A 25770-nucleotide genomic window follows, 5' to 3' on the forward strand; every position below is an offset into this window, starting at 1 on the left:
GTCCTCACACGGCAGAAGGGACAAACACTGTGTCCACATGTGGCAGAAGAGCTGAAGGGACAAACTTGCTCCCTCAAGTGCTTTTATTAGGACACTAATCTTATCCATGAGGATGGAACCCTCATGGCCCAATCTCATAATTAAGAGGCTTCAACTCTTAATACTGTTATATTGGAAATTAAATTTCAACATGAATTTTGGAAGGACATAAATATTCAAATCATTGCACTCTGTCCAGAAAGGAAAGTCTCCCTGGCTCCCTTGGCCAGGCCAGGCCCAATTAGGAGATAAATATATAACTCTGAGATAGATTCAAATGCTGTTGAATTTTGATTTGTCTAATGTCTCTCCTGGTTCCTTGTTAGTTCTTTAACTTTATCTGAGCTGCATAAGTTCTGCTTAAGGTAAGAATAAATGTGCTGAAGTTTGATTATTTGGCAATTCAAGTAGTTTCATTAGAGGAAGGGAATGTGCCAGGAACGAAGACACAAGAATCTGTGGGTTTTCTGATATACTTCTCATAGTATATAAATAAATTGGAATTTGGGTGTTTGGTATCAACCTCTTGAATATAGTTAAGTGAGCCTATTCTCAGTGGATTGACATAATCAGATCCCAAAGGCTATAAGCCAGATATCAAACCATGGTAATTTCAGCAAAATACTGTTGATGCCCCATGGAGCCTTCTGCCTGACAGCATACTGACATTTTCATCTGAGGAATTTTATCTGTGACTAGGCTTATTTCCTTAAACACCTTCTAAAATGTTCATTTAGAAAAATTGAGTGTATTCTCAGTGATGAAGAAAACCCCAGTTTATCAAAAGCATAATATTCAAAAGTTCTATATATTAAAATGAATTTTTAGAAATACCTTACTCATGTTACATATAAAAGACACACTTCTAAATAACCTAATGAAAGAAGACAATTTAAGATTATTTTCAAAAATGAAAATATTAACCTTCAGATAGCTTTATACTGATGATGGTTTTCTTTTTGTTTTGGCTGCCAGGAAGCTGACAGCCAAATTTGAGGCCCCAAACTGTACAGGATCCTAGGCATTTTTGAACTACCCATATCCCTGGCTTTATCTTGTTTGCAAACAAACACTTAGTTTTCGTTCTTCCCAACATTTTCTCCCCCCTGCAACCTATTATAATGTGTGTATTTTTATTTCTGTAAGTCATCTCACATCATTTGTGGAATACAAAGTAGTAGAAATAAATCAGCAAAGTAAAAAATTTTTTAAATGTGTATAATACATATACATATATTTATATGTGTATGCAACAAATATATATATATATATATATATGCATGTGTATATGTGTGTATATTTGTATTTAGTGGAAAGAAATCAGAGTATATCCTTAAATATTTTTTGTTGTAGGCTTATGGGAAAACTGAATAAACATTTAACTAAAAAACCTGGAAAAGAAACAAAATGACTGTCCTTAGGAAATAATACCCATGAGTCCATACTGATATGAATACGTGATTAAATAAATAAAGGGAGGTTGAATACATAAGAAAGGGTTTAAAATGAGACAAATCTCCCTTGTAAAGGCATTTCAAATAATTTATATAGAGATTTCACCTTCACAGAGTCAGAACATAACACTCTACTCCTCATGTGTGGGGCTGAGTGTAGTGACTTCTTTCCAAAGAGTACAGTATGGAAAAGCAATGAAAAGAAGAATTTTATAGCAGAAAAACCTGACAAGTACTACTTCAGCCAGGTGATCAACATTAACATCCAACAGTTATGTCATGTTGATCACTGCATACCAATATATATCTGTGTATAATGATGTGGTGAAGATGGCACTTTACCTCTTTGGTCTTCTTCCTAAAAACTCATAATGCCACTCTAATCAGAAAAACAGGCAGATTTTAATAAAGGAGCATACTGCAAAATATTGGCCAATACTCATTAAAACTGTGAAGGTCATCAAACATAAGAAAAATCTGGGAAACTCATGGCCATGAGTACCTAAGGAGACAAGCAAATGTAATGTGGCATCATGAGTGGGATCCTGTACCAAAGATATTAGGTAAAAACTAAAAAAATACCAATAAATTATGGATTTTAGTTAATAAGAATGTATCACTACTGGTTCCTTAATTGTGGCAAATGTACTATTCTAGTATAAGATGTTCATATTAGGGAAAACTGGCTGCAGTATATCCGTAAATATAAAACTGTTCTAAATAATAAAGTTTACATAGTTCTTTAAATTTTTGTTACATAGTGTTTAATACGAGCAAAAGAACATTTGTAATTAATACATAGATTAAAAACAAGAGAAACACATGAACTGTTCCCTGTACTAATAATTAGAACTTTGGCAATAAGTGCCATTGAAGCTATCCTAATCTATCACAGCCTTTCCCCACTCCTGGGATTTTAGGTTCAACATTTTCCTTTTTTTAAAAAAATTATATAATTTTTACATAAACTTTTATGTTTAAAAATATAATTTTATGTAAAAAATTACATAAATTTTTATGTAAAATTTTGTGTAAATTTTTTAATGTATGATTAATATGAGCTAAGAATCCACTTCCATTTTTTTTCTTTTATGGATTTTTGGGAAAATATTTCAAATAAAAGTTCCAAGTCCAATAGAAACAATTTTTTTCCTAAACCATGTTGCCACTTGGTGTCCCATCACTACCAAATTGAATATGTTTCCTAAAAGGATTCTCCACAGGTAGGGTGCAGTGGCTCACACCTGTAATTCCAAAACATTGGGAGGCCAAGACCAGGGGAATGCTTGAGCCCAGGAGTTCAAGACCAGCCTGGGCAACATAGGGAGATCCCATCACTACAAAAAATAATAATAATAAATAGCCAGTCATGATAGTGCATGCCTGTAATTTCAGCTACTTGGGAGTCTGAGGTGGGAGGATTGCCTGAGCCCAGGAGGTCGAGGCTGTGGGGAGCCTGCTTGTGCCACTCATTCCAGCCTGGGTGACAGAGTGAGACTATCTTATCTATCAGTCTGTCTTGCAAAACCACGATAATAATCTTCAAAATCAATAAATTAATATGTATAGATTACAGCTACTCAACCAGCCTCTATTAACATTTCACCAATTGAAACAAAAATGTCTCTAACCCTACTTTGTTCCTGCTGTAGGGAGGGCAAGGCTATTCTCTGACTGGTCTTGGAGCCCTGCTGTGTAGGAGTTGGGGAAATTTCACACTCAGTCCCACTTCTACCACCCTAATTCTTCAGTGGGTGGAAAACTGCTGAGAACATTACTTCCACTTTTCTGGCTCAGCATCCAGCACAGGGTCTCACTGTGTCACTCAGGCTGGAGTGCAGTGAGCAGTAATTGTGCCACTGCACGATCACGGTTCACAGCAACCTTAACTGCCCGGAGCTCACGTGATCCACCTCAGCCTCCCAAGTAGCTGGGACTACAGGCATGCCCCACCATACCTGGCTAATTTTTTCTATTTTTTGTAGAGATGGGGTCTTACTTTGTTGACCGGGTTGGTCTCAAACTCCTAGGCTCAAGTGATCCTTCTACCCTAGCCTCCCAAAGTTCTGGGATTATAGACATGAGCCACCACGCCCGGCATTAAAGAATCCACTTCAAAATATAGTCTTTTTCTGGGAGACTCCTGTTTGTGTTGCCCCTGAATCCCACTTGCCATAGAGAACTTTATCTCCACTTTGTTGTTCCTGGCACCTTACAGAGTGTCAATGTAGATTTCTGGGTACCTATTCTGCCTAATGCTTATCCGTGTTTAGCTATATACTGGGCAAGTCTTTGCATCTGTCCTTTGTTCTTGATCCCAGAATGAAAGTCTGAGCAACCAGGGCTTCCTACCAGGGTGAACAAATAAGCAGTGAGATCTGTGGCCTCATTCCTGGTCAATTGTATACATGGACCAAGAAGCCCATGTGAAAGGCCTTGTGCCTCTTCTTTTCTAGATATGCCTGAAAAAATCTTGTTAAATCTCTTGGATGATAAGAGGTGGTCCCTGGCAAAGTAAAACCCTTCCTGTGAAAATCAATTTTTAAAATCTTTCCCTTGGTCAAACTGGATCTGACTGCAGAGTTAGGAAGCCTGCAGGATCTGCTGCTGCATACGAGTTAAGAGTGAGAGGTCCCAAACCCCAGTAGGTTTTGAAAATGAAAACAATGCCAGTCACATCCATTTTACGGTGTTGTGGGTCAGAATCATTTCTATAGTCTACTTTGCTGAGCAATTTTTTCCATGCTGTGTATTTGGCGTAAGGTACCATTTTCTCTGATTATCCTTGGCCATTTGACCCAGAACAACTGCATCTTAATTGATCCTAATTAAGATCCTTAAATCAGATCCTTTCCAAGTGTCCAGTTTTAAGTATCATCTGACTGTGGAGTCAGATGGTAGCTGCTTCTACAGCTGGTGGCCTTTGTAATATCAATTCCATACCCCTGAACTGGGCTTAAGTTTTGTCATCTTAGCACTCTTTCCATACTGGAGGAGTTGCATGCCTTCACCCCCGAAGGCTCCGCTGACCACAGTTTTAAGTCTTGCCTCTGAGCTGGGCTCTGGACTTTTACCTTCTTGGTTAGGGAGGTAGGCTAGGGTTGTATCATTAACATGGTAGGTAGCTGCTGTCAGGCCCCAGGCATTTGGCCATGCCCTTTTCTTTGAGGAAAAGAGCCGCTTCTCCTCACAGAGGGCTCTATTCCTGTCTAGATATGGGATTAGTGCCCAGGGACTGGTATCTGCAAGACAGAGAGCATCAATGAGAAATTTTGAAATTTTAGCCAACTAAAATTATATGTCTGCTAACCAGGGTAGGCTTGTTCATGCTGTGATTTGTTTAGAAATTGACTCCAAATACAGTGGCATAGGAAAACACGTTTATTTCATGCTAATTATCACCACATAATAAAACTGTACTCCATACAGTGACTCAGCAGTCCAGGCTGACAGAGTTCTGCAGCCTGTACCTGCCACCTGGAACACACAGCCTTCCTGGTCTACATGGAAGCGGGAGGGACAGTGGACAATTCCTCAGCAGGCTTGGCTCTTAACTCAAAGACCTTTGCCAGAATGATCCAAACAGCCCCACCTAATTGCAAAGGGGCTGAGGCATACTCAGGAGGAGAACTGTATATTAAAGAACATCAGGGGTGGCCTCCACAGGGGGCAGCTAGCATTTTCCCCAAAATGGCTGAGTTTAATATAAATATATGTGTTACGTCTTATCTGTTCACACTTGAAACAATCCCACATACATCTTGAATTTCTCTCTTATATCTTGTTCCTCTCCTCACCCAGTTTTTCTAGCCTTCAGCTGTATCTCTTGGGGGATCCTGCAACTATCATCCCTAGACAGTGGCCCCATTCTGAGCACCAGCCTTGGAGGTCAAGGGCATGTCCCCAAATTCCTCAGAGTGGAGCACATACAACCAAAGAAACCTCTTGTGTTTCATACTGATAACTTTTCATAGGATAGTTTTGATGTGTGATTGTGCACAATGCTTCCTCCTAGGAGTGAGGCTAAGAAGATTGGGGTTGGGGGACGGTGGTGGAAAATGGGCAAGAGAACAACATCCTGCCACATATAAGTGAGGGTAGTTACTCCTATAACAACAGCACTTACGTTTTCGTTAATTCTATGTCATGTTTTCAGTAGGAGAGAAGGATTATAGAGAGAGGACTGAAGGCAAGAGAGCCAGAGAAGATTCTTTTAAATTTTTGTCTATTATATTATTTTGTTGATATGATATTATATTGGAGAGAGGAGCTCATGTAAAAGCTGGCACCAGGAGAGAGAAGAATGAAGAGTTAGATGATGATCCAGTGAGCAAGGTTCTTGTGGAGACAGAAGGAAAATGGTGCCCCAAAACAGGTACTTACTTGGCCTGGAATTGCTGTCTTTTAACTGCCTAGCCATGCTTCTGTATCCATCCTCCCCTAGCCTCCAAAGCCTCATTGCCTGATCGCTTCATTTCACTCTCATGGCACTTGCCATTCCCCGCCCTGTGTTTCTCCCGAGTCTAGAGTCTAGTGTACCCCTCCCACCTGCCTCATTTTACTGTGCTGTGATTTTTGTTTACCACTGTAGGGAGTTTAGAACTCCAATACACCTGGGGCCCCCTAAATCCTGATTGCCTCTCCCTTTTTAAAGAGAATAACTTTCGTTCTATTAGATAAAAGCACCCTATTCTCTTTTGTAATATTCTAGAGCAACTAGTTTTCTTAGAATTTTAGTATACTTAAAAATAATTACCTGGGTATGGTGGCGGATGCCTGCAATCCCAGCTACTTGGGAGGCTGAGGCAGGAGAATCGCTTGAACCCTGGAAGTGGAGGTTGCAGTGAGCTGAGATTGTGCCACTGCACTCCAGCCTGGGCAACAGAGTAAGATTCCTTCTTCAAAAAAAAAAAAAAAGAATATTAGTTATATTAGTATACTTAATACCTCCCATTTATAATTTTTTTTTCAGTTGCACTCAAGGTTTTGAGATCCCTGTCCTCACAGTGCAGGACCTGGCAGTGAATCCACCCCTTGGGATGTGGTGGGTGTTAGATTCTGTTACCGCGAATGGGAGTGCGCTTCACCCACGGGTCAGGTTGCTGTTACAGGGATGTGGTAAGAGCAGATCGGCATTCAGCAGGACACACTGGTGAGCAGATGGAGCCGGCCAGAAGAATTCAGGAGCAGGTGATACCCACATGTCCGGTGGAGCAGGTAGAACTGCCTGGAAGTAGGTTCTCAGCCACTAGACCCAGATAGAGTATTTCATGTCTCTTCAAGTGAAACCAACAGAAGAAAAATTGGTGCCAAGCTTAGAGAAAAGGCCTTGAGGGCATGTCAGAGCTCACGTATCAGGACTGGGGTCAAAGACATGGCCAGACTCTGAGTGAGGCCCATGTCCTCCAGGGTTAAAGTCCCTCCCAGCCCAGCTGAGCTCTGGTTCCAGAGTCAGCTCTGTGGTTGACCTGCAGGTAGGGATCAAATGGTTGCACTGTGGACAGAAAAGGGCAGACAGGACAGAGCGGGAAGGGAGGGAAGGCCCAGTGCATTATGGAAAACCAGCAAAGGCCCAGCTTGAGCAGCCAATGGCACAAGGACGCCACTGTAACTGACAGACACGCCTGCTCTGCCGCTGGGCCTGCTCTAGTGTGGGGAGTTCTGATCAGCACCAGGAACTGTTTTTTTGTTTTTTTTTTTCTTTTTCTCTGCTTTGTCCATGTTGAACCAGGCACTCTTTAGAAGCACTGTGTCTGGTTTTTATCCTCTTCTGCTGTCACTCCTCTCTCATGCCATCCTGGGAAAAGTTCTTTCTTCAGAAAGATCTCCCTTCCATAGTCCTCTCATTAGAATCTTTTGGATGCTATACAAAAAGACAAACATTCTGATGAGTCCATCAACATTAGGCTGAATTGTTGGAGACGCAGGGAGATGGGCTACAGGAGTCTCTATGCACACACTGGGTGGACTCGCCGGCTCTCAGCACCAAGCTCACTCCTTAGTACTTTGCTCTGTGCTGCCAGGGCTGGGCCCTGTGTATTTCTCACATTCTGTCTCCACTTGGCCTTCTGACTGTGGGCAGCACCAGAAAGAGCCTGAGACTACCTTCTGTCTCCAGTCGCTGTCAGCGACTCTCCAGCGACAGGCAACCCGGCTCCAGCCTCCAGCTGCCCTGGGCCTCCCAGTATCAGCCACACCACGCCCTTCAAAAGCCCCAGCACCAGCTGGGGCAGAGGGTGGGGGGCTCCCCTGCAAGTTTCTGGTTTCTCATAGCCCACCTCTTCCGTTTTGTCCTCCAGTTTAAAGAATGGCAGCTGCTTTTTGTGGTTGCTAATCTCTGGGTTATCTCAGCAGCCCTTCTATGCTGTTTCAGCTTTGTCTAGGTAAACATTTCCTGGTATTAAACTTCGAAAAACCTACCATGCTTTCTGTTTTCTGAATGGACCCTGACTGCATATGTGATTGTATTTATTTACTCATATATGTATTTATAGTTATGCCTTGCTTCATGATGGGAATACATTCTGAGAAATGTGACATTAAGTGATTTTTATCGTTGTGCAAAAAATTGAGTATTTACACACACCAGGGTGGTGCAGCCCACTCCACACCTAGGCTGGATGAGATAGCCTACTGCTTCTAGGCTAAAAACCTGACAACACATTACTGTGTTCTGAATACTGTAGGCAGTGGTAACACAATGGTAAGTATTTGTGTATCTCGATAGAAAATACATAAAATAAGGTATAGATTAAAAAATGTGCTGGGCTCAGTGGCTCATGCCTGTATTGCCAGCACTTTGGGAGACTGAGGCAGGCGGATCACGAGGTCAAGATATCAAGATCATCCTGACCACCATGGTGAAACCTCATCTCTACTAAAAATACAAAAATTAGCTGGGCATGGTGGCACGCACCTGTAGTCCCAGCTACTTGGGAGGCTGAGGCAGGAGAATCGCTTGAATCAGGAAGGCATAGGTTGTAGTGAGCCAAGATCAAGCCATTGTACTCCAGCCTGGTGCCAAAGTAAGACTCCATCTCAAAAAAAAAAAAAAAAAAAGATACACCTGTATAGGGCACTTATCCACGAAATTTGCTTTGGGTGAGTCAGTGAGTGAGTGGTGAGTGAATGTGCAGCCTAGGACAGTACTGAACACTGGACTGTACACATAGGCTGCACTAAAGTTATGAACAAATACTTTTCTTTGATAATAAATTAACCTTAGCTCACTGTAACTTTCCTACCTTATGAACTTTTCCATTTGTAAAATACTTTTTGACTCTTATAATAACAGCTTAAAACACATACATTGTAAAATTGTGCAGATGTATTTTCTTTATATCCTTTTTTCTATAAGCTTTTTTTCTTTTTTAAAATATTTTATTTTTAATTTTTTTACTTCTCATTTTTTTTTTTAAAAGAAGACACAAACACTCACATGGTCCTTGGCCTGCCCAGGGTCAGACTCATCAGTGTCACTGTCTTCCTCCTCCACATTTTGCCCCACTGGAAGATCTTCAGGGCAGTAACGTGTGGAGCTGCCCTCTTCTCAGGTAGCAATAATTTCTTCCAGAAAAATCTCCTGAAGCACCTGTCTGAGGCTTTTTTACAGTTAACTTTTTTTTTTTTTGGTAAGTAGAAAGAGTTTACACTAAAATAATGATAAAAGTACAGATAACAGGTTGGGTGCAGTGTCTCATGCCTGTAATTCCAGTACTTTGGGAGGCTGAGGAGGACAGATCACGAGGTTAGGAGATTGAGACCATCCCGGCTACACAGTGAAACCCTGTCTCTACCAAAAATACAAAAAATTAGCCTGGCATGGTGGTACACACCTGTAGTCCTAGCTACTCGGGAGGCTGAGGCAGGAGAATCGCTTGAAACCAGGAGGCGGAGGTTGCAGTGAGCTGAGAAGGCGTCACTTTACTCCAGCCTGGGTGACAGAACGAAACTCCGTCTCAAAAAAAAAAAAGTACAGACAGTAAATACATAAACCACTAACGTAGTCATTTATTATCATTATCAGGTATTAGGTACTGTTCATAATTGTGTGTGCTAGACTTTCATACAACTGGCAGTGCAGTGGGTTTGTTCACATCAGCATTCACCACAAACGTGGTAATGCCTTGCACTGTGACATTACGATGGCTGTGATGTCACTCGGCAATAGGAACTTTTTAGCTTCATTATAATTTTATGGACCTTTGTTGTATATGGGGTCTGTCATTCACTGAGATGTTGTTATGTGGTGATAACTGTATTTCTGTATACATGACCAGTGTTTAAAAAATCAGAAGAGATTTTAACAAAAGCATAGTAATATGACCAAAAATCATTAACACAAATAAAAGGAAAAAAGTTTGAGACCAGCCTGGGCAATGTAGGCAAGACCCTGTTTCTACAAAACAGCAATAATAATAATAAATTAGTCAGGCATGGCATGGCATGCCTGTCATCCTAACTACTCAGGTGCCTGAAGCAGGAGGATTATTTGAGCCCAGGAGTGCAAGGCTGCAGTAAGCTATGATCATGTCACTGTACTGCAGCCTGAGTAACAGGGAAACTTGTATCCAAAAATAAAAAAGAAAAAGAATAGATTCAAAAAAAGAATTTTTGTATATGCTGCAAGGAATAAATAAAATTTATTTTGAGGCAGGCGCATCACGAGGTCAAGAGATTGAGACCATCCTGGCCAACATGGTGAAACCCCGTCTCTACTAAAAATACAAAAATTAGCCTGGTGTGGTGGCGCAGGCCTGCAATCTCAGCTACTCAGGAGGCTGAGGCAGGAGAATCACTTGAACCCAGGAGGCGGAGGTTGCAGTGAGCCGGGATCGCACCACTGCACTCCAGCCTGGCGACAGAGTGAGACTCCGTCTCAAAACAAAAACAAAAACAAAAAGTTCACTTCAGAGCAAAAAGGTAGCCTAGAAAAGGAACGTTAACATTTTTAAGCTGAGAGAAAATGTACCTCTTTAAACATGTTTATACTGTTCTCCTTCTTTTTCCTGGGTGAGGAGATTGAGCTCTTGCCAAGAATGTGGTTATGGCTGGGGGCAGTGGCTCAAGCCTGTAATACCAGCACTTTGGGAGGCTGACGCAAGAGGATCATTGGAGCCCAGGAGTTCAAGACAGCCTGGCCAACATAGTGAGACCTTGTCTCTACAAAAAATACAAAAATTAGCCAGGCGTGGTAGCAGGCGTCTGTAGTCCCAGTGATTTGGAAGGCTGAAGCAGGAGAATCACTTGAGCCTAGGAGCTCACATTCCTTGATTAACAAGGCTGAACATGGTTAAGATATTCATTAGCCAGTTGTGTTCCTTTACCTGTGGATTACTTCTTTTGTATGTTTTCTTATCTTTTCTGTTGGGGTGCTCATTCCTCTTACCAATTTGTAGAAGCTCTCAGCTGCGTCATGGATCCGAACCCCTTGCTGTGTGTGTCATACACATTTTTGGCTTGTTGTTATTTGCAAGGCACACCTAGGAAGATGTGAGTCCCACTGTACCCCTGGTTCGGGGATGGAGAGACAGCTCTTCCAAGAGAAGGCAGCCAGGGTAAAGAAAAACAGAGGAGCAATGGAAAGAGGGTGTCTGTCTTCACTCACCTCTGCAGGGTGAGCAGTCATGCGCTGAGGAAAAAGTGTATGACTTGGAGATTAAAGGGCTACAGTTCATCCCTTGTTAACTAGGTGACTGTGGAAAAATGGTCAAACCTCTTCAAGGCTCAGTTTCCTCTATAAAAGAGAGGAAGTAATGGTTGCTTCATATAGGATCGTTGTGTGCAATAAATGAGTAAATTCATGTAGAGGACTTGTTTCAGGGCCTGGCATCCAATCAGTGTTTGAGCAATGAACAGTTGATGGTGTGAACCCAATAAAATCACAGGCACTGATGCCTTTTGACAATTTTAAAGGACTATGAACACATAAGTAGCTGTTTAGTTTTACACACAATTATACATGTCACAGAATGTACTAGGAGTCTGTGAAACATTCAGCCGCCCTCTTAGTTCTGAGTTTGAGACTGGAATGCCCTCTGAGAGCGTCAGCTGTCCTCCCACGTTCACTGATTGGCAAAGGGAAATATGGGGGCGGGGATCTGGGACACTCGCTCAGGAGTCCAGACAGTGGTGGGACAACCTGAGTGCTCAGTCGTAAAGAGGAAAGGCAGAACTTTTCCTTGCCATGGCTGCAACAAAGGCACTTTTGATGCTGGAAAACTTCATAGATGGAAAATTTTTACCTTGTAGCTCATATATAGACTCTTACGACCCATCAACAGGGGAAGTGTATTGTAGAGTTCCGAATAGTGGAAAAGACGAGGTGAGTATATGCACTTAAACAAGACTGAAATATGTTTAATATGTTGGCCAATTATGGGTAACAATTTTCTAAAGGCAGAGGGAGTTGGGGGAAGATGTAGGATTGTTAAACTGATAGAAGGAAGATTCTGGTTCTAAGAAGGTTTACCTTGTGACTGGACTGTATGATACGTAGAACAAATCTCTTACTATATTCAGAAGTAAGTCATTTTTCTAGCCAGCCTAACACAGCCGTGTGTGCAGTTTTTGTTTTTGTAATTCTCAAACATTTCCTAATCAGTGTCTGGTACAAAGTATTATTTGTAATGATCACTTTGTTAAATATTCCCTTCTCTCCACCAAGCACTGCTTAAATTTACCACTATATCCATGGAATTAAAAAAAACGTGTAGCTTCTTGGTGCATTGACCAAAACAGAACAATGCACAAAGCAACATAGAAAAAAAAAAAAAAAGAAAAAAATGTGTAGCTTTACTAAAACAGACAGGCAAAAAACTGTGGGCTTTGTTTTAAATTGTCTTCTCATAATTTGTCATATCTTCAAAATACCTAGTAAAATAAAATCAATCATTTGAATGATGAAACTCAAAATCAAATTCCCATATATTTTTGGAGTTAAATTTAACAGCATCTTTTTTCTTATTCAAAATGTTTAATGGTATATGTATTACAATTTTTAGTGATGTAAAATTAATTTGACTTGGGAAATTTTGTAAAATATTTGATTAGCTATCAATTATTGCATTGAGAATGTAAATATATTGGGAGTGGTAAGTGTAGCTGATGTATGTATAGTCATCTAATGTCTTATGGGTTATAATTTGTTCTCTTTAAGGCACAAAGAACTAGATTATTTAAAATATAATTATAGCCTTCATATAAAAATATGTATTACATGCAAAGTTTTTTTTGAAGAACACTGCTATTTTTTTCTCTTGTTAATACTTCAAATCTGTCTTGCATTAAAAATAAACCTTTAGACTTAGGGATTAATGTTTGCAAATGTTGGCTAATTCATTGGTTAAATTATGATCTGCAATTTTGTTTGCTTCAAAATGACCTAACACAGCTGTGGGAAATCTGGCTTTGTGTTTTCCACTCTTCCTTGTTTGCCAAAGTGAAGTTAAAAATGACAAACATGCCAAATTCAGCTGAACTATTTCCTGCAGCTACTGGCTCATCCCTTTTTAGATAATAGAATGAGGAATGGATGCACCAGCTAGTAGAGTAATAGATATGTTCAATTTCTCAGCAATCCAACTTCCAAATATCCTATCTGATCCTATCTGCTTATGGGATCAGATAGGATATTTGGAAGTTGCGTTGCTGGCGTGAAAAATATGATTACCATACAAACGACATGTCCAGTTTCCCAAAACATCACTCAGAAAAATATTGCTGGCACTGCTAACAGTGGCTCCCATTTATCAAACTTTTGCTATGTGCTTTGCAGTCGTTACACCCTTTTAAAAAAATTAAAAAATTGATACATAATAATTGTATATCTTCATAAGCATATGTGACATTTTGATACATGCATATAGTGTGTCATTATCAAATCAGTGTAATTAGGATCTCCATCACATTAAACATTGATCATTTCTCTGTGTTGGGAACATTCAAAATTTTTTCTTCTATTGTGAAATATACAATAAATTATTGTTAACCATTGTCACTCTAATAGAACTTACTCCTTTTAATCATTTTTTTGTATTCATTAGCTAGCCTTGATTCTCTCCTCTACCCTTCCCAGCCTTTGATAACCATAATTCTACTCTCTACCTTCATGAGATCAACTTTTTTTAGTTTCCACAAATGAGTGGGAATATGCGATATTTGTATTTTTGTGCCTGGCTTATTTCACTTGACATAATATCCTCCAGCTCAAATCTTGTTGCTGCAAATGACAGGATTTTGTTCCTTTTTATGGCTGAATAATATTCCATTGTGTGTATATACTGTATTTTCTTTTCTTTTTTTTTTTTTCGAGACGGAGTGTTGCTCTGTCACCAGGCTGGAGTGCAGTGGCGCAATCTCGGCTCACTGCAACCTCCGCCTCCTGGGTTCAAGCGATTCTTCCGCCTCAGCCTCCCGAGTAGCTGGGACTACAGGTGCATGCCACCATGCCTGGCTAATTTTTTTGTATTTTTAGTAGAGACGGGGTTTCACCATGTTGGCCAGGATGGCCTCAATCTCTTGACCTCGTGATCTGCCCGCCTTGGCCTCCCAAAGTGCTGGGATTACAGGCGTGAGCCACTGCGCCCGGCCTATACCATATTTTCTTTATCCATTTATCTATTGATAGACATTAGGTTGAGTCCATATCTTGACTATTGTAAATAGCGCTGCAATAAACATGGGGTACAGGTATACCGATTTCCTTTTCTTTGGATAAATTCCCAGTAGGAGGATTGCTATGGTTGTTGAAGTTTTATTTGTTTTGAGGAAACTTCATATTGTTTTCTATAGTGGCTGCACTAATTTACTTTCCCACCAACAGCATATGCATCTTGCCTTTTCTTTGCATCTTCACCAGCCTTCTTTATTTCTTGTTTTTTGATAATGGTCATTTTAACTGGGATGAGATGATATCTCATTGGATTTCCCTAACTACTAGTGACGTTGAGCATTTCTAAGATACAGGTTGGCCATTTGTACATCTTCTTTTGTGAAATAACTACTCAGACCATTTGCCCATTTTTAAGTTGGATTTTTTTGGGGGGCTATTGAGGTTATTAATCCCTTGTCATATGAATAGTTTGCAAATATCTTCTCCCATTCTGTAGGTTGTCTTAACTCTGTTGATTGTTTCCTCTGTCGTGTAGAAACTTTTTAGCTTGATGTTATTTCATGGTTTTTTTTTTTTTTTTTTTGTTTTTTTTTTTTTTTTTTTTTTTGCTTTTGTTGCCTGTGCTTTTGAAGTCTTACCCCAAAAAAATCTTTGCCCAAATCAATGTCCTAAATCATTTATCCTGTGTTTTCTTATAGTAGTTTCATAGTTTTGGGTCTTACATCTATCTAAATTTTCAATCTATTTTGATTTGATTTGGTGAGAGATAGGGGTCTAGTTTCATTCTTCTGTGTATGGTTATCCAGTTTTCCCAGCACCATTTATTGAAGAGACTATCTTATCACCAATGCATATTTTTGGCAGCTTTGTAAAAAAAGAGTTGAGTGTAAAAGTGTGGATTCATTTCTGGGTTCTCTATTCTGTTTCATTGGTCTATGTGTCTGTTTTTATACCAGTGCCATGCTATTTTGGTTACTATAGCTTTGTAGTATATTTTAAGTCTGGTAGTATGCATCCACTAAGCCCTTTAACATGGATATTCCAAAGAAGCAAGTTGTAACAACCTAGAAATCTCTAATATGAAAAACAAAGAAGCAAGTTGTAATAGAAATCTCTATTATGAGATTTCTAGGTTGTTACAACTTGCTTCTTTGGACAATCTATGTTAAATAAGAAATCTTATTTTACAGAGGACAGTGCTAACACTCTCATCTCTGATGCTTAGATCCATGGTCATGTACACATGTGTGCACACACATGCACACCTGTGTGCATAGCATATTTGCATTATAGCGTTGTGGTCATGAGCACATACTACAGTCAGACTGGCTGGTTCAAAGACTAGCTCCACCACTTTGTATCTACAGCCTTGACTTAGAGCTGAACTTCTGCATGCCTCAGTCTCCACATCTATAAAATGGGGATAATAATGATGCCTACTTTACAGTGTCATTCTGAGGATTAAACAGACTCATATGTGTTAAGCCCTTAGTGCTTGGCATATAGTAAATTCTTTCTATGTATTAGCTTATACTCATATTATTGTATATAGTACTTAATATGTATTCTATATTACATAAACGTAAGATATGCCATAAGGCAACTTAGAAAATGTTAGTGAACTTGAATTTTCTGAATAGCAAAAAGATCAGATTTTTACACTGACTGGAGGAATTCATCGTTTTCTTGCTGGCTGGCAGTGGGGCTTCCTCATGGCTGTAGCTGGTGGTGGAGGTCACCAAAGCCATCTCGTCCCCTGACCTGTCTGCAGGTCCACATTAGAGATTTAGTTTTTGAGGTGAAGCCACCATATTTCTAGAAATTTCTAATTAAGATGAGAATCATTTGATACTTTACTTCAGCTCAGCTGAAAGTGACCGTATTAGTTCATTCTCATACTGCTATAAAGATACTACCCGAGACTGAGTAATTTATACAGGAAAGAGATTTAATTGTTTCACAGTTCTGCATGGCCTGGGAGGCCTCAGGAAACTTACAATCATGGCAGAAGGGGAAGCAGTCATGTTTGGTGGCAGGTAAGACAGCATGTGAGGCCCAGGAAAAACTACCATTTATAAAACCGTCAGATCTCATGAGAATTCACCCACTATCATGAAAATAGCATGGGGGAAACTGCCCCCACCAACCAATCACTTTCCTTCCTTGATGCGTAGGTATTATAATTCAAAATGAGATTTGGGTGGGGACACAAAGCCTAACCATATCAGTGACTTTGCACAAGGAAAATGAAGGAGGGGTGTGGGTCAGGTTTTGCATGAGGGCTAGCACAGGCTCAGGCGGCTAGATTGCTTCAGGTCAAGTGCTCCAAGAAAGATGCTCGTGGCCACCAGAAGCCTCTGGAAAAGGATTCTGAGTCCGAGCCAGGGTACAGTGGTGGAAGCCAGTTGTGATTATAATAATTTTTCATGCATGTGAGAAAGGAGAGGAGTGAGATGCGGGTTAGGGATTTGTTATCTCTGGAGAAGATATTACTTAGACATTGCTGGAGAGAAGAGACAAGCAGATAAGGACTTGAAAATTATTTTGCCTACATCACATTTTGGCCATGAGTTGACCCTGCCTATGCCTTCCCATACATATATTGTTTCCTTTTGTATGTAACTCTAAAACCAGGTACCCAAGCCATCTGTTCAGCCACAAATCTCCTCTTCTTCAATAAGGTCTTTCCCCTGGGCAGAATGAGGCAGCAGGCAGAGAAACCCGTGGTTCTGGGAACCACCAAAATCTGGCTCTGAGTCCTGATTCTGCCACTTACTAGCTGTGTGACCTCTGGCAAGTTACTTTTTTGTGGCTCCGTTTTTTCATATGTAAAAGGGGCATAGCAATACTCATTAGCATGTTCCATTATATAAAAATTAGTCATAAGTTATGAATATAATTAGTTATTTCAAATGAAAATGACAGTCTGAGGATGTGATTTCACCCAAAATTTTAGACCTTATAAGATATGTCACAGCTGAGTTAGGAGCTTTAGAGATTCCACATACCTAGATTAATTTTCTTCTTCTACACTATATATATTGTATATACTATATATTACACATACTATATATTATATATAGTATATATTGCATATATATTACATATAAACTATATATATTATATGTGTATAACATATACATTTTTTTGAAACAGAGTCCAACTGTGTCACCTAGGCTGGAGTGCAGTGGCACAATTACAGCTCACTACAGCCTCTACCTCCTGGGGTCAAGTGATCCTCCCACCTCAGCCTCCTGAGTAGTTGGGACTACAGGCATGCAAACAGTTTGTGTAGAGACAGGGTGTCATTATGTTGACCAGGCTGGTCTTGAACTCCTAGGCTCAAGTAATTTTCCCAATCCAGCCTCCCAAAATGCTAAAATTACCGGCATGAGCCACCACTCCTGGCCCACAATATTTTAAAAATTCTAGTTTCTGAAATGATTGATTGAAAATATACATCTGTTAAAATTCAAATAGCTTCTTTCTAACAATCTGATTGCCACATTCTGCATGCATTGGTTGAAATGGAGTGTGTTTGTTTGTTTCTGTGATACCTTTCCTTTGCTGGTCATGTAAACACCTGTGTCATCTACTTTGTGGGTGGTTCAGCACTGGGACATATTGAATATTCAAAATTAGGTGTGAGTGGGACATGGTGGCTCACGCCTATAATCCCAGCACTTTGGGAAGCCAAGGCAAGAGGATCACTTGAATTCAGGAGTTGGAGACCAGCCTGGCCAACATGGTGAAACCCCGTTTCTACTAAAAATACAAAATTAGCCGGGCATGGTGGCACATGCCTGTAATCCCAGCTACTCAGGAGGCTGAGGTGGGAGAGTCATTTGAATGCCAGAGGCAGAGGTTTCCATGAGCCAAGATCGTGCCACCATGCTCCAGGCTTGGCTACAAAGTGAGACTCCGTCTAAAAAAAAAAAAAATAGGTGTGTGGGGACTTGAGGATTCTGGTTCCATCCATTCCCTCAGGAGTAACAGCTTTAAGGTGACCCTCTCTCCCATTTGCTCCTCAAAGATCGAAGCTGCGGTCAAGGCCGCCAGAGAAGCCTTTCCCGGCTGGTCATCGCGGAGCCCCCAGGAGCGCTCCCGGGTCCTGAACCAGGTGGCGGATTTGCTGGAGCAGTCCCTGGAGGAGTTTGCTCAGGCCGAATCCAAAGACCAAGGTGAGAGTTACCTCTTAATTTTAACACGGGACTCAGGGCATCTCTGATTATTCATGTTACCCCTCCTGGGGCCACCGGGCCAGCCCATGCACCTGCTCCTCTGGCAATAGTAGGATTGGAGAGCAAACCCTCCCCTGCTCCAGGCCCAGGAAGGCCAGGACTTGCATCTGGCCCGCCTCTGCCTCATTCAGGTGGCCAGAGAAAGTCACATGGCTGGATCCAAAAGCGGAGGGGCAAAGAAATATACTCCGACCATTGGATGAAAGGAAATGCAAATATATACAGCAAAGGGCATGGATATAGGAAGAGATGAAGAACTAGGGCTGATCATGTAGCCTCCTACTCATCCTAAGCAGAGAATTTCAAAGTAAAGATAATCCGAAAAGCAGTGACGCAGTCAGATTGTTTAGGATGTTTTCTGATATGTCAGTCACCATTCCATTCCTGACATATTTTCTCATTTTTTTTCCCACTTTTTCCCAGAGGTCAGGGTAACGGAGTAAATACCTGTAAATTTTTATAAGAATATCTGTTAGGATAAGCCAAGAGGTTTTTTGTTTTTTTGTTTTTGTTTTTGTTTTTTTTTGAGACAAAGTCTCACTCTGCCACCAGGCTGGAGTGCAGTGGTGGGATCTCGGCTCACTGCAACCTCTGCCTCCTGGGTTCAAGCGATCGCCTGCCTCAGCTTCCAGAGGAGCTGGGACTACAGGTGCGTGCCACCACAACCAGCTAATTTTTGTGTTTTTAATAGAGACGGGGTTTCACTGTGTTAGCCAGGATGGTCTCCATCTCCTGACCTTGTGATCTACCTACCTCAGCTGCCCAAAAGAGTTTTAAAAATTACATGTGTGCTATAAACCAACCAAAAAATTAGGAAGCCCCTGAATCCAAGCCCTTAGAACAAAAATAGTTCTCTGCTAGTGTTCCTGGCCAGTCTCCCTGCATCACTAAAGAGAACTCAGTAACCGTCCAGGTCAGCTTATGTTTCTCTCTCTGTTCTATCCAGGAGTTAGGATGAGCAGGGCATGTGATGGGCGAGCAGGTGACACATAGCATCCCGTGCCAGGGCATTCCCAGCCGTCCTTCTGATGACTCTACCCTGTGTTGGAAGGTCATGAAATACACATCACAGGTGTATAAAAGGGCTTTGTTTTGTGATGTGCAAATACGACTGTCCTAACCCCCATATTTCAATGCCTTTGTCACAGGTATAAAGCTTCGTGATTTTGAATTGCTAGAGTTTGTGTGGGTGAAGTGGTAGCATCTGGCAAATTCATGATGAGAATCACGTGTTTAGTCCTACAAAACAAAGATTATTGACTCAGCTTAACCTCCCACCTCAGTTTCCAATCTTAGAGCTAAATATTCTATGGTTTTATCAAATCATGATCAACTCTTTGTGAGGTCAAGGAATGCCTGCCCCAGGCTAGAAGGAATCCAGGCCATTTCAGTGTGAGTGGGGATGGGACGTGTGTGCGGTGAAAGCTGACAGAGTGTCTCCATTAGCCAACAGTGCTTTCTGTTGCTTGCTTCTTACAGGGAAAACCTTAGCACTGGCAAGAACCATGGATATTCCCCGGTCTGTGCAGAACTTCAGGTTCTTCGCTTCCTCCATCCTGCACCACACGTCAGAGTGCACGCAGATGGACCACCTGGGCTGCATGCACTACACGGTGCGGACCCCTGTGGGAGTCGGTAGGTGGCCTTCAGTGAGCGCCCGCCTCCTGGTTCTGCTTGCAGATGCTCACAGCATGCTATAGCATTGCCCTCAACGAACAGGCCAAGGAAAAAGAAGAGCTGATATTTTTCTTTTACCTAAAATCTATTGGCCTCCAAAATCTATTTCTAGTCTGCTTTCTTTGTGTTAAATTCCCTACTTTATTTTTTTTTAAGATGGAGTCTCATTCTGTCACCCAGGCTGGAGTGCAGTGGTGTGATCTCGGCTCACTGCAGCCTCAGCTTCCTGGGTTCAAGTGATTCTCCAGTCATCCTCCTGAGTAGCTGGGACCACAGGCGCATGCCACCATGCCCAGCTAATTTTTGTATTTTTAGCAGAGACAGGGTTTCATTATGTTGTCCAGGCTGGTCTCGAACTCCTGACTTCAAGTGATCCTCCTGCCTCGGCCTCCCCAAGTTCTGGGATTACAGGCGTGAGCCACCACACGGGGCCTCATGTTCCCTATTTATTCCTGGAATATTGCCTTGGAAAAACATAGGGAAAAGAATGATGCTAAGAGTAAATATGTAAATGCACATACCAGGATTTTGTTTGTTTGATTTTTTGCTACCTATGATTTAAAAAGGAAAAATCAGTCTGGGCTCAGTGGCTCACACCTGTAATCTCAGCACTTTGAGAGGCCGAGGTGGGCAGCTCATCGGAGGTCAGGAATTCAAAACCATCCTGGCCAACATGGAGAAACCCTCTCTCTACTAAAAATACAAAAATCAGCCAGTGTGGTGGTACGATCCTGTAATCCCAGCTACTAGGGAGGCTGAGGCAGGAGAACCTCTTGAATCTGGTAGGCGGAGCTTGCAGTAATTGAGATGGCACCACTGCACTCCAGCCTGGACAACAAGAGAGAAACTCCGTCTCAAAAAAAAAAAAAAAAGAAGAAAAAGAAAAATTATCATTTAGAATTGTGTGGGAAAGTCACTTAACTTCTATGTGCTTCAGTATCTTATATGAAAATCTAGAATAATAATTTACTTTCATCTACATATATGTATATTAAATAAATTAATAAGTGTAGGGCATATAGGATGGTGCCAGGTATGTGATAAATAAGCCCGAACTGAGAATTATTTCACTTCATGCATGCCTTTACTTCTTGACCTTTGGAGGAACTATAAGTGTCTGCAATGACTAAAACTGTCCACTAGATGCCACTGTTTCATCGGAGAAAAAAAAACCCTCTTTAATTTGTTCTATTTTATGAATACAACTTAAAAGGAAAAAAATTGTGAAATCTTTTTGTTTTGGTTCTTTGAACCCTTCAGAAATTATGTTGTCAAGGCATTGTGGAAAGCTCTACTTCCTCCTAAGAAGTATACTAATAAGTTTTGCTGCAAAAATACTGTTATTCCCTAAAGAGTGGATTTTTCAATGGGAAATTTAATAATACAAAAGATGCATTTGCTTTCATAGCACAGGCTTGGGGCAAGAGTATAAAATAAGGTGAATGCATTTCCTTTCAGAAGGTAGATTTTTATATTTGTGTGTTTTGTGGTTGGAAACCTGGATAGTTTCAGAACATTGCATGGAGACACAGTCTAGATGCTGGTTATATTACTTATCCAGCAAACCTATATGGTCAGGATACAAGTGACAATCTAGAGAGAATTTTTCTTTAAAGATCCAAATAGTCAAATGGATGATATCACAATCCATGTGCCAAAGGTTGTGGGCTTTACTGATAGGAGAGTCCTCACAAGGAACATGCAGAGCCGACTGGCCCCTATTTTATGAATAATTACATAAAGCTTGAGATCTTATGTCTCAACCCACAACAGATTTGAAATAAAGGTAAAGAAACTTGTTAGAAGAAATAGCAGCCGGACAGATAAAATAATGAGGAAGGAGACGTTTTTGAAAAAGTAAAGCTCAGTCTATAAATCTCAAAATGCATCACATTCTGGAACTGTTTAGTGACAGGTGACCACTCTTTTTTATGTTTTATTTTTATTTTTTTAAGGGGTACATGTGCAGGATGTGCAGGTTTGTTACATAGGTAAACGTGGGCCGTGGTGGTTTGCTGCATCCACCAATCCATCACCTAGGTGTCAAGCCCAGCATGCATTAGCTCTTTACCCTAATGCTCTTCCCGCTGACCCCAACCCCCAACCCCACAGGCCCCAGTGTGTGTTGCTCCTTTCCCTGTTCCCGTGTGTTCTCACTGTTCAGCTCCCACAGATAAGTGAGAACATGCAGTGTTTGGTTTTCTGTTCCTGTGTTAGTTTGCTGAGGATGATGGCTTCTACCTTCATCCATCTCCCTGCAAAGGACATGATCTCATTCCTTTTTATGACTGCATAGTATTCCATGGTGGGTAGGTACCACATTTTCTTTATCCAGTCTATTATTGATGAGCATTTGGGTTGATTCCATGTCTTGCTATTGTGAACAGCGAAGTGCTGCAATGAACATGTGTGTGCATGTGTCTTTATAATAGAATGATTTGTATTCCTTTGGGTATGTGATAGGTCCACTCTTTAGCTCTGGAGTTTATGTTGCTGTTGTTCATAGTCATGAGCCATCAAGAAATGAGTAAATCATATTGACTTTACTCTGTTTTAAAAGATACAGTTGCTTTAAATATATTTCAGAATTATTTCCCTGAAGGTGACTACAAATAAGCAAAGCTTGGGAAGAAGTCAGAAGAATAAGCTAAGTTTCCTGCAGCATGGAGTCTTGCATTAATAACCCCGCTTGGCCAGTCCGCCTCAGAGGGGTATGCCGTCATTGGCAGTGCTTCTTTCATCCCTTAGCTGGTCTGATCAGCCCCTGGAATTTGCCCCTCTACTTGCTGACCTGGAAGATAGCTCCAGCCATGGCTGCAGGGAACACCGTGATCGCCAAGCCCAGTGAGCTGACGTCAGTGACTGCGTGGATGTTGTGCAAACTCCTGAATAAAGCAGGTAACTAGGTGTTGGGGTTGGGGGGCAAGCACAGAGTTGAAGCAAAGTTATAGTTTATGCAGCACAGTCGATTCCAGTGACGTCTTGGGCTTTGTCTTTCTGATCCTTTTCTGAGAAATCCCCTGCACGCACAGGGTTCCCTCACCCTGCTTCCTGTCTTCAGGCCAGTTCCATTCCCCAGGGTGGGTGACGGGCAGCACAATAATGACACAGACTTAAACAGCTTGATCAAATCAAAGACACCAGCCTGCTCCAGAGAGTCAATTTAAATTTAAGTTGGAATCTCAAGTTAAACTTGATGACAGTAAGAATATTGCTAGGTACACCTATAGTTTGCTTAGCTATAGAATACCTTGTAGAAGTAGCCCGATTTCAAGAGATGGAAACATACATCCTTCAGTTTTCCCTGCCTTAGGGACCGCTACTGGAAAGCTGATACAACACGGCCTTTTCCTCGCACATCAAGGCTCACGTGTTTGCTCCTTGTTCTTTTTCTGCTAATACTTTATTGGCTGCATTCAGGGTTTTGTTCTTGGGATGTAGCTGCCCACAGGAACAGGCTGGCACTGTTTGAAGGTAGCAGGCAGGAGACCCCAGCAGCCCCTTTTGAGAAGTCCCCATTTTGGCTATGTCACCGCACATCCAGGGCAGGAGTGACGGCGGAGTGGTGAAGACAGCTCACTGTCTTTCTAGCTGAGTCCTTGCTGCCATGCAGCCCACAGAGAGGCACTTCTGGGCTCTCCTGTATCCACAGAATGCCTCGTGGGTAAGAGTCCATTCCTCGCTCCCACTTTGGAACACCTTTCTTTGAAGCCCAGACATACACATTAGCTTCCAGTAAACCCTAGCCAGTTCTTTACTCCACGAGGAAGATGATGGCTTAAAACGGAGGCTGTTTAGGGAATGGCATTGGGCCTTAGGATCCCAGGGTCCTGCAGAGGAATGAGACCTCCCAGCCTGAGACTCTGAGTTTTCATCTGTGGCGATCTGAGGCTTCGAGGTGGAGCTGGGGTCAAGGGGTGGGGGGTGGGGTATGTGATTTAAATGATCCAACCCTTCCCATGTTCCTCCACTACAAAAGACCCCACATTCTTTGTAAAATGAAGTCCTTGGTGTCTGCAAAGTCGCGACGTATTTCTTCCCTGCCTGGTGACTGCAGGTTCCCTAGAGTGGACTAGGCTTAGGGGCTTATCCTCTTCTGGGACTTGGAGGCAGGGGTGGTGCCACAGACCCATGTTCCCTTAACTGCTCTCTCCTGAGACCAAGCGCGTCTGGATCCACGATGAGTTATCCTTCCCAACCAGTCTGCCCTGAACCTGGTGTGCATGAGAGGTTTCTGTTTCCATTTCTTTGCACAGCATTGATCTTATTTCTTGTGAACTAAGAAGCCCATTAAACAAAGCTAGCCTGTCTCTCCTTTCCTCCATGGGCTGACTTTGCTTAACCTTCCTCCCCTGACAAATACAGAGATTGTCATGTTCACTTTGCTCCTCTCTTGAGCCCTCAGTTTCTCCACTGGGATTGGGAGGAATGCGAACCACATCTATGTCATCTGCTTTAGAGCAATGTAAGAGAAGATTTTAGCAGGAGAGGGAAAAGCAAAAATAACTAATTCATTCTGGACGTTTAAAGAGCTAGCTCCTTCAGTCTTGGGCATTTAAACAGACCTGACAGATAACCTTCCTTTGAAATAAAATCATTTTTAAAAGGACACAGTAGGCTGGGTATGGTGGCTCATGCCTGTAATCCCTACACTTTGGGAGGCTGAGCTGGGTGGATCACCTGACGTCAGGAGTTTGAGACCAGCCTGGCAAACATGGTGAAACCGGGTCTCTACTAAAAATACAAAAATTAGCTGGGTGTCGTGGTGCGCTCTTGTAGTCCCAGCTACTCAGGAGGCTAGGCAGGAGAATCACTTGAACCCAGGAGACAGAGTTTGCAGTGAGCTGAGATTGTGCCACTGTGCTCCAGCCTGGGAGACAGTGAGACTCCATCTCAAAAAAAAAAAAAAAAATGGACACAGTGAATACTTCTATGGGGTTCCTGGAATAGTCATTTTCTTCTTGGGGGGTGCCAAATATTTGCCCTCATTCCTGCAGTACCCACTGACTGCATTTTCCCGGCCTTTCCCAATAGGTGTGTGGGGGTGCTGGGGAGATGAGGGATGTGTGTGTGGTTGGGGTGGGGGTGTGCTCTATGTAAGCCTAAAATTCTTCTTGCTGCCACCCTGCAACCCCCGGCATTTGAGGGCCTTCCTTCTTGTCTGTTCTCATCTGCTTCTAACTTGTCTGTGAGCCACCTCCCCTGAGTTTTGCTAAATTGCTATTTATGCTTTAAACTGCTTTCCTTCTCTTATCACCAGAATCTCTACAGGGTTATAGGGCAGATAATTTGAGAAAAATTCCATTAATTTCTGGATAAAATGTCAAAATAGTACCGAGAAATAAAGGCCAGCCGACATTAGCATCCAAGCCCAGGGAAACGTAATGCAAATGTTAATGTGTCGTGGGCAAGGCAATCCGCTGCGGCAGTGAGCTCGTTTTACTGTGGGATAAATGTGCAGTGCTTCTGTGTTCTCTCTCACCCTCGGTTAAAATGCTACTGTGAACATTAGCAGTGATTCCATCTATTTTTTGCCTTCAGGGTTGATAAAAAGCCTCATAGTCCCCGCCTCCTGCACCACACCGCATCCACCCACATGCACGCCCTGTCATCGGTGGAGTTGCAGGGCCCCATCCAGAAAACTGGGAAACTTGTCCTTGTTTTCATCTCATCATCTACTGGGAGGGCTTCTCCTTCCACACTTTCATTGCCCCAGCCCAGAGCTGGGGTGGTCTCACAGGGTGTG

At 41.9% G+C, this 25770-nt stretch overlaps 1 protein-coding gene across 1 annotated transcript in view; it reads left to right on the forward strand.

Moving 5' to 3' along the window:
- The first annotated feature begins 11410 nt into the window (after positions 1-11410).
- Positions 11411-25770, forward strand: part of ALDH8A1 (aldehyde dehydrogenase 8 family member A1) — a 33306-nt gene continuing 18946 nt past the window's right edge. Inside the window, exons 1-4 of the mRNA XM_032274722.1 lie at positions 11411-11817; positions 18140-18287; positions 19827-19982; positions 22773-22922. Of these exons, the coding sequence (XP_032130613.1) occupies positions 11680-11817; positions 18140-18287; positions 19827-19982; positions 22773-22922 (592 nt within the window). The 5' untranslated portion in view covers positions 11411-11679. The remainder of the gene's footprint in view (positions 11818-18139; positions 18288-19826; positions 19983-22772; positions 22923-25770) is intronic.

The sequence above is a fragment of the Sapajus apella genome, unplaced genomic scaffold (assembly GCF_009761245.1).
Source record: "Sapajus apella isolate SASKATOON/1434 unplaced genomic scaffold, GSC_monkey_1.0 scaffold6, whole genome shotgun sequence".
In the NCBI taxonomy this organism is placed as follows: domain Eukaryota; kingdom Metazoa; phylum Chordata; class Mammalia; order Primates; family Cebidae; genus Sapajus; species Sapajus apella.